The sequence below is a fragment of the Centroberyx affinis genome, unplaced genomic scaffold (genome assembly GCF_046629955.1).
Source record: "Centroberyx affinis isolate AG114_WGS23_722 - 3 ecotype Tasmania unplaced genomic scaffold, CSIRO-AGI_Caff_v1 ptg006143l_1, whole genome shotgun sequence".
In the NCBI taxonomy this organism is placed as follows: Eukaryota; Metazoa; Chordata; class Actinopteri; order Beryciformes; family Berycidae; genus Centroberyx; species Centroberyx affinis.
Window position 1 is genome coordinate 105,001 of NW_027283122.1, and position 10,115 is coordinate 115,115.

The following is a 10,115-nucleotide window of genomic DNA, read 5'->3' on the forward strand; positions in this document are numbered from 1 at the left end:
ACCCCCCCTCCCTCCTCCACACATACACACACACACACACACACACACACACACACACACACACACACACACACACACTACTCCTCCTATGAGGTGTAGCTCGGTGAACCTCTTCACCCTGAGGACCCAGATTTTTCATAATTTATTCCCTCAGCATTGTTAACCAGGCTCATTAAGACTTATTGTGACTCGTGGGGGGAAATAGGTTCATTTTGGTTCCTGACCTGCAGTTTGTAGAGAATGTGCTGTTTGTCAAATAAACGCTTATCAATCAAGTTGTTTAAATATATACAAGCTTTATCTTTGTTTAGTTTAGTTATCACAGAAAAAGAAAAAAAAAATTCTATACAAGACAGGATGTGCACTGAAGGTCATTTCTCTCCTAAAAGCACTTTGAAAATATGTTATGTTATTACTGTCTTTTAATTTGTTTGCTTGATTGATCTTATCCAATTTTATCAGTTTCTGTTGGTTATTTGGTTAGATCACAATCTATCAGAATTAGAGAATGATTAGTCTACCATTTTTTACACTGTGCCAATATTGCAGTCTGCATTAGACAGCACACATCACATATCACATTACTGATGATCATATTTGTATTTGGACCAGACTGCAAAAGAAAGATAGTCTCACATACAAGCACAGCCTGGGAACAAACTCAAGCCAGTATCTAGTTTGAAAAGCCGGTAATGATGAGTGATTACAAGTTGCTCATGCTTTGGACAAATATAGCCTAGGCTACAGAAAACATGATTACAGTGAGACATTACGCCCCGTGTCTGTATGTGGAAATCAAATAAAAGTAATTTGTGCGAAGTTATTTTAATTCCCAAATTGGCATAAGACAGAGAAACCTCCAACACGTGCTAATACAGACAACCACTTACCACCAGAGTCCGATGATGTTGACCGGGCAGAGCAAGATAAAGAACAGGGCGAGTTGGATCCGAGATAGAGGAACCGTCATGGTGAACGCAGCAAATCCTCAAGGAAGAAAGATTCTCCAGCAAAGTTTAAAATGAGGAGCCCAGCCAACACCGAGTGTAATTATTTTTTAAGCACATAGGAAGTCCTTGTTTTTTTTTGACGGCACGACTCAGCGGCACTTAACACGAAACGGTCTGTCTACAAGTGCGCAAAACGTCCATCATTCAGTCCCGCTTCTGTTGGGCGCATCTTAGTGCGCAATAAAGTTGTTCAGGAGGCTACTAGAGAGAAGTCCGCTATCAAAGGTGTGGTTGACCTCTTCATTGTGGTTGTACCCTATCTGTCGCAGCACTCTACATGCTTTCCAATACTCTCTGAGAGGAAAGAGAAGTGACTCAAACCAGTAAGTCCGTTCTGACTGTAAAATACCCAAATTCCAATAGCGCAGCGAGTTGGATCTGGTAGCAGTGAGGACACTCGGAGCTCCGCCACGCTTTAGAGAGAGAAAAACAATGAAATCAAATCAAAGGCACCTCGAAGAAGAGGAGCACTTCTGCCCTAATGCTGATGGTGACGGCGCAAAAGTAACAAAAGATATCGGTCTTTTGGTTCAGCTGGTCGGTTGTCCTTTACGCGCTCTAACTGACGCACTGAGCAGGCTGACGAAGCTGCTGAAGTGAGTTATTTTCGGTGCGCACCGGCTACAGGTAGAGGCGTCAAACTCGTGTCTGTGCCACAGTCTGCCAATGTGTTTTCTTTGGATGATAGAGGGAGGAAAAATGCACTCATCTTCTTCCACCTTGGTGTGACGTCGCTCGGGGCGAAGCGAAATCCTCGCTGTCACTCAGAGAGAGAGAGAGAAAGAAACTGCAATTAGTTTTAGGAGTAGAGGAGAAGTAAGTAGGGGTAAACACACACACACACACACACACACAGAGAGAGAGAGAGAGAGAGAGAGAGAGAGAGAGAGGGAGAGAGAGAGGGAGGGAGAGAGAGAGAGCGAGAGACCTGCCGTACAGTTTGTTTACGGTAAAGCCGAAATCAGAGCTTATGGAATGAGGTGAGGTCACCACAGGTGTGTGATAATACCTTTCTGAGATTTGTGCCAGTAGTCTATCGGGTGATAAGACAGGCATGTTGGACTGGAACAATGTCTGGATGTCTTGCCATGTCTTCCTCTGGCTATATTGAAAAGCTTATATTATTTTGTACTTTTATTCACACCTGTTTTCTCTTCCACGTCACCCATCTGTAGCCTATACAAAGGTAGCCATTGCTATTTGCATGCTGCACTACTGCTACAGAAAGCACTACTGCTATATACCCTCAAGGGGAATTATGTAGAACATTCAGCAGTGTGTGTGTGTGTGTGTGTGTGTGTGTGTGTACACGCTTACATGCTTGCATTTTTGTGTGCATGTGCATTTTTGTAGGTCTGTGTGTGTGTGTGTGCGTGTGTGTGTGTGTGTGTGTGTGTAAGCCCTGGGTAGTATTATCACCTATCTGGCCAAGGGCACATCCATTGAAATCCAACACCTCTGTACTGCTGTCGCCCATAAAAGCCCTGACACCCCACTTCGTTCCAGCGCAGTGATGCAATCAATCACAAGTGTAACACAAGGCACACTCACCCAGTCCAGTGCCACTGTACTCACGAGGGCCGCAGTTGGCTACATGAATTCCCTAATGCCTAAACCATAACCCTAGCTTTAACCCTCACTAATGCATGCCTACACTTAATCCTCACTTGAACCGTAACCCTTTTCAAAATGAAGACCAAACAAAAAGTTGTAACTCCCTGGAAAAGTCTTTACTTCAAAGTTTCACAATAGTCCTCACAAGTGTAATAACACAAGTAGTACAAGGTCATTTTTTACTGGAGCCTCTTAAGCATAATTCTGTGCCCATGTTGTCTTGTCAACCCGGACCTGGGCAAAGTATGTCGCCTATTTGAAGCGTAGTCAACTATTTGACAACTCGTGGAAGGCTTGATTTATTTATCCAGGCGCTCAAATAGCTTTGTGTGTCAATGCCATAATGCAGAGCAAAGTAAACCAACTTGAACCAAATCAGTTTAAGGGTAATATCCTGGGACATTTTTTATTTATTTGTTAAGTCCTAAGTCTTTATAGTGCGTTTTTTGGATGCTGGATATTGGAGTTTATAAGTGCCTTGACATTTGAAGGTCATGAATGAGATATCACCTGACTCTTCACTGATTTTTTTCAGTTTTGCTGTTTTTTCCTGATACAGTTCAGTTTTTAAAATTCAGTTTTCGATAATCAATTCACTATTTGGGTTGGGATTTTCCTTCAGTCAGCTTTATTTTGCCCATAATCTGTTTCCCTCTATTAATAGATGTCATTGAATCAAATTGAATTGAAATTATTTGAGTTGAATTGAACTGAATTGTTTTGAATTGACTTGAAAACGAGCCCTCGTTCTGTATAGATATTAGCCTTGCCTCCGCTTGTACTGAGCTAAAGAATATTAGACAAATCATCTAAGTCACAGAATTTTACCCAAAGTCAAATTTGATACTTTTTATTTTATTTTTTGGGCAGTTTCTCTTTTATTTTGGAGGTGAAAATGGAGAGAGACAGGAAACATTGGGAATGAGAGAGGGGGATGACATGCGACAAATGTCCCAGGCCGGATTCCAACCCAGGACATAACTGTTACATGGTACACGCTTTAGACCACTGAGTCACCAGGACGCCCCCATCAAATTTGATACCTTTGGCATCTTGTCACCAGCACACCACTGATTTGTCAGCTCAGCTTTGGTCTCAGAGGAACTGATATTTTTTTCATGTCGCATAATCAGTTTAGGATGGGCCTGGCCCTGCTGTGGAAAATCGGCCTTGTGGTCAGGCCTTTTTGAATCCACCCTATTGTATTCCAGTTTCCCCCACACTTCAGAGGTGAAATATGGAGTGTCTCCAGGTGCGTCCAGCCTACTGCAGTCCTCCATCGCTTTACAGAAACAAGGCAGAGCTGGATTTATTTGGGGTTTTATGACAACGATATTTCTTTTTTACGCGTTTAATCCCAAGGAAGTCTCCATCTCACAACTTGCACGACAAGCAATGTAAAAAGTGCAAGTAACACAAAAAACACAAATCTTTCCTCTCCCATATGCTTGCATATTGATCCAGTGTGCGCTTTAAGCTTTAGTGTGTTTGGTTCATTTCAAACTGAAAATATTTACACCTTTGTTATATAGTCTCTGTCTCTATCTCCCTGTTTCTCTCCCCTGCATTTCTCTATTTGTATGGAATCATGACAAACAGAAGTTGTAAATTAGCTTGCAGTAGTACATACAGAACATACTGCTATATTTTTTCAGACAAATTTTAATTCCATGTAGAGAGCTCTATTGATATGTGAAGCGGGACCCACCCGTAACAAAATTAGAAAGTTATGAAAATTGAGTTATCGCTCAATGATCTATAAATAACTGCGGCATAGTTGTGAACATGACCATGACAACACTACTACTCTTTGTACTGTCTGTTCTCTCTGCACATCCCTCTCTTTTTCTCTGTCTCTCAACCAGCTATCCCTCTCTTCCCTCTCTCCCCCAATTTCTCTCTCTCTATCTCTGTCTGTCTCTGTCGCTCTCCGCTGGGTGAGTGTGTTTTGTTAGGGAGGGCTGATTCTTCATACTTGGCTGAGGGTTTATGGACAATAAAGATCTGATTTCAAAGTCCGGCAGGGTGTTGGGCCTGGGGTCTTGGCTCACAGCTATAGTTGCCTGCTGGGAGGAGACACTGCACAGCCCCTAACCAGATGGCTATCAGCCTACATACAGTAGATACATATTGTACAGCATGTGTATGGTTCAAATTCTTGCCCCTGCCCAGCACCGTACTTCACCACCGCAGCCATCATGGCCAGAGACAGAGACACTGACCTGCACTTCTCCAAATGACCATGAGCCTCGATACATTAATACTTTCACACTGCATACTGTATGTACGATCCCAGCAGAGCGACAGAGGCCTGCTGGAAATAGACGCTGTGCAGCCCGTCTTCAGAGGACTATCAGCATGAAAAGAGGGCCACATATAATACTGTGTCTGCCTGGGGTTTGAATCCCATGCAGTCCACATCCAGATCTTTACTTCTCTGCCCTGACTGGGAGTTTTCACAGGATCTGTCCAATAAAGAGGCAGAATCAGAGGGACAAACCCTTTACATTTAGTTTATGAAGTTTATGTAATTTATGTAATGGTGTCTGCACTGGTTTGAATCCTGTTCTGAGGGAATCATAGCTTGTAGCTCTAGTGGAATACTACCTACTACTACTACTAGTACTACTGCTACTACTAGGCCTACTACCACCACTGTTACACTACTACCAATACTAATACTGGAACTGCTACTGTTACTACTATTACTACTACTGTTACTACTACTACTAATACTGCTACTACCACTGCTACTGCAACTACTGCTGCTGCTGCTGCTGCTGATACTTTTACTGTTACTGCTACGACTAGTATTACTGCTACTGCTACTACTAATACTACTACTATTGCTCCTTCTACTACTACTGCTACTACTACTAGTAGGCCTACTACTACTAATACTACTAATAATAATATGATACTATTGATCCTTGTAGGGACAACTTGTTTTCACTTGTTTTCCTCATTGCAAATTGACTGAATTGAAAATGAACTGAACCCAGTCCTCGTCCGTTGTTTGATTTTGACCAGATTTTTCCCCAGTGGACCAACTACTGTGCTTCCCTTGCCTCTGTCTGCAGGATCAGGTAGAGAACAGAGCCCGGAGCTGGGGACTGGAGAGTGTCTTGGTCAGAGACACTGCAGCAGGGCAGATACTGGTTTAAGTGCAGTCTCCTCCCTCTCTTCCTTCCTGTGCCACCCTGCTGCACCTTAAACAGCTCTGTGATGAACTAGAGGTGAAATCCCCTGACGGATGTGTATTCCCCGACTGTGGCATCTTAATCACACAGCTCAGATCTGAGATATGTGTGCATGGGTTTCAGTTCCAGCCTGTACAATAAATCTGTGGGGACTTAATTCATTGTTGTAAGGAAAACGCCCTGATAGATACAGCAGCAGCCTCTTTCTTAATTGCTGTTTCCTTGTACAGATTCATATAGCCTGCTGTTACCACAAGGGTTCAAATCTCAACCCTCTGGGGTCTTGGCTAGGAGCTATCAACAGTTATTTAAATAAATTGTCCAGTCATTAAATTAAAAATATGACATTTATTTTGCTTGATATGATATTGTTTAGTAGAGGCACACAGGAAAGACGGGGGAGAAAGAGGGATTTAGTTATGATATAAAGTCGAGAGCTTGACTTGAACTCACAGCATAGCTACAATGCATCTTAGCCCGTGACACAACAGACGTCTTCAATAGACTTACAGTGTTTCCTTTGGCAAACCTGAAGTGAGACAGTTTATATCGGGGCATGTCCAATCACAGAAATTTATTTAACTTAGATTTATCTAGGGTAAGTTGGCTGAGAACCCATGCTGTTTTTCAGCAACGCCCAGGTTTGCACACATTCACACCTGGGAGCTGCCCAGTCAAGTGTGTACACTATTGCTATATATACATGTTTGTTTTTTTAAGTCAGCTTTGCCTCAAATAGTAAATTATTGGTTTCAAGAGTCTCCTGGACAATAGGACGAGGAGCAGGAGGTGATTTGACAGCTGAGGAAGGGTAATGACAACCAGAAATTGGATCTTCACAAAAAATCACATATTGGAAAAAGTCATGGAGTGAGAAGCCTTCTCCATGCAGGAATAATAGTGAAGAAGCACTCAATGAATTGTGGTTTCCACTTCTATTTTTAATTGATTGAACTGAATCGATCCCAGTTATGAAGTGTTCCCTCCCGCCCTTCTCCACCTAGGAAAAGCCAACAGGCCTAACCCCTGTCCTACCACACCTATCATACACACGCTACACACACATTCCCCTTCTCACACTGCTTTCATCTGGGCGTGAAATGGATTCCTACTGTCTGCCAGAATGCACCTCCTATCTCTAGATGCAAGGCTCTCTCTCTCTCTCTCTCTCTCTCTCTCTCTCTCTCTCTCTCTCTCTCTCGCTTTCTCTTTCTTCTCTCTCTCTGTGCCACACGTGTGCCCCTTTGTTTTCAGAGAAAAGTGCCGCTCAATCCGAGGGAAGTGCCTCGCCTGCGCTGCAAAGTCCATGAAATGCATTCCCAGGCGATTATCATCGAAAATGATTAGAAATCCCATCAGACATAATATTTTATATGACGACTTGAATTAGGTCTAAATCAGAAACACATGACGGCCCTAACCTTTTTAAAACAAACCACAGTCATCTCTGGAATCCCCAGGAGAAAGGCATGTTCATGAAATTCCTCCATAACTGGCAGAGAGAGAGAGAGAGAGAGAGAGAGAGAGAGAGAGAGAGAGAGAGAGAGAGAGAGAGAGAGAGAGAGAGGTTGTAATATAAAATATTGATACCTCCCGCTGCCACATGATTTTACATGTCCAGAAGCAGAAAGTCTGTTTTGGGGAGAGGAAGAAAATGAAGTTATGTAAAATGATGGTCTTGTTACAGCAAGTAATGAAGACAAAACATTTTCCAGAGAGCTGCCTGTTACTGAGAATGTCTGTAATCTGTCAGCAAAGGATACATAATTTAGTGTGATATCGATATATTTCTTCATTTATTTCTTTATTTCTCTCTCTCTCTCTCTCTCTCTCTCTCTCTCTGTTTCTTTCACATACACTTGGCCCAGGCTTGGCTTGGTGACCCTAAGAAACCCTATCATAATTGGACACACATTATTTGGATCAACCCTTCCTCATAACAATCTACAGACACTTGGAATCGACCAATTGACCAATTACCTAACAGGATAAACTGTAGGTCTGCTGACAGTTAATAAAGAGTTAAGCTCAAGGGTTCCTCTGGTGGAACAGGTACTGATAGTCAAAGTAATATCCAAACCCATCTGTTCTTAGCAGAGTCTAACTTTTATCAGTTGAAATGCCAGAGGAATTTGAATCGTTGTAGTTCTGCCTCTGACAGAGTTCTCCTGCAGGGCCATGTCTGTACACAAACAGAGGGGCAGAGAAATTCATCTACAGGTGTTGTGTTTGGGGTTGGCCCTCAATGAAGAGTTTTTCCCAAATTGCTTTAAATACATATTTCTTGGGACCTATTTCAGAAGGTTGATTTCATTGCTTTAAAGGCCTAACTGTAAAGAAAAGACGAGGCCGAACTCACAAATCCAAAACATGATTGGAAACACTTTTACATTCTACAGCTGACCAAGCTCACAAGATAAAGTTTGACTGCATGAAAGTGCTTGAATTTTGATTGCATTTTGAAACTGTTGAAGGTTCTTAACTATTTCATAAAAGGCTGAATGTGAGGCTTTTGACTGTGTAAATTTTAGATACAATCTACTGTGATTGACTGAATTGAAAGTGAATTAAACCCAGCCTACAATTGACATGCTGAAAAACTATGGCTTTAATCTACCTAATAATAATCTAATACTAGTATTAAGTCACTACCTCTCATTTCACCTCAGACTCTTTGTCCATCAATGTCATAGGTTTACATGGCAAAGACCTTGATGTTACACACACACACACACACACACACACACACACACACCGCTGCTGCCCAAGATGGGAGGTCTATGTGACGCTGACCCCCATTTCCAGTCGTGATTACACATTCAAACTGCAAAAACATGTTAAAAGTTTTACAGATTATGAGATCAGCCCCTCAGCAGCTAATAAGCCTTTGCGGACAGAGGCAGAGCTGTTGGAAACACTGATAAACACTGAAAACTGATTGTGTGAAAACCTCATATAACTTCTATATTGATGTTTTTGATCTTGTTTCCTTGAACTAGATGGTCTTTTAGTGTAGTATGTTTCCTGACCCCAGCTCCCAGGGAAGCCATTCAAAACCCACTGTCAAGTTTCAAAAAATCCATGAACATCGTTGTGAATAGCAACCAGAGTTTCTTGATTTCCCAGAAAAGCTAACCGTTTGGAGATAGTTTTTTTTTTTTTTTGTATATCCAACAGCAGCAATAATTCAGGCAAGACGGGGACAGACATATCTTCCAAGTGCGTCACATCCAATAGCGCATAATGATAACATCATCGCTGAACTTTTGGTTATTAGATTAGATTTGGCCAAAGTGTGGTGTGGTGTTGTTCCCATACTGTGTGTGTATGTGTGTGTGCACATGGATGCATGTGCTGGTGTGTATTTCTGTTTGTGATTTAGTCGCGATAAGAACATTTTGCAAGTTTGCAACACGTGTATTTTGTCAATTTCACTTCAGCACATGTGAGGGAAGCTCTCTGTAGATAGATGTGTGCCAGACTGTCTTTATAATCACTCTAAATCTACTGAAAATGTGTTTAAATGCCCAATCCTTCATCCAAACCAAAGTTATATTCCTGCCACAACAAGCATGGGAACTGTCTGAGACATTTTTTTATTCCGAAATTGATTGTTCCAGCTCCACAATTATTTTCATATAAATATGTCACAAGTCATATTTCAAAGTTTTAAAAGGTTTGTTTATGCTTGCATTGTTTGTAGACATTTAAGTAAAATAGACGAGCATTTTGAATACCCACAGTTGAAGTGATAATGCTGCTCTCCAGGCTTAGCAAAAAAACGTCTACTTACTATGAATTTTGGTCAAGAAATAAACTGATTTTATTGATGTTATTGATTGTTAAATCAATGAATGGAGAAACAGAACGGCTAATGTCACCTTGAATGACAAACACTGGGATGCTGTTGGAGTCGTGGATTGACTAGCTCACTGTGACTCTTAAAACACATACACACACACACACACACACACACACACACAATCAGAGTGACTATGCAGTGTGAATCATCAACATTACCGGCAGAACAGTAACTTTATTATAACAGATTTTATCTAGTCTGCCCTACTCACCATTTGAAAACTCAGGGGTTTTTTTACTCTTTCTTCTCCTTCCAATGCATGTCCAGAGGGCTTGTGGTGTCGCTGCTCATTTGCAAAGAGATAGAAGGGAAGCAGCCAGATGGCTCACACACACACACACACACACACACACACACACACAGATTGTCTTGGAGATAGAGGGTGCAGATGACTCTCTCAGGTCAGCATTCATACACTACTCGGTGTTA

The 10,115-nt window shown here is 41.8% G+C and overlaps 1 protein-coding gene across 1 annotated transcript in view; it reads right to left on the reverse strand.

Moving 5' to 3' along the window:
- The window catches only part of wnt6b (wingless-type MMTV integration site family, member 6b), a 27,180-nt gene extending 26,210 nt beyond the window's left edge, over positions 1 to 970 (reverse strand). Inside the window, exon 1 of the mRNA XM_071512190.1 lies at positions 891 to 970. Coding sequence (XP_071368291.1) covers positions 891 to 970 — 80 coding nt within the window. The remainder of the gene's footprint in view (positions 1 to 890) is intronic.
- Between the last annotated feature and the right edge of the window lie 9,145 nt (positions 971 to 10,115).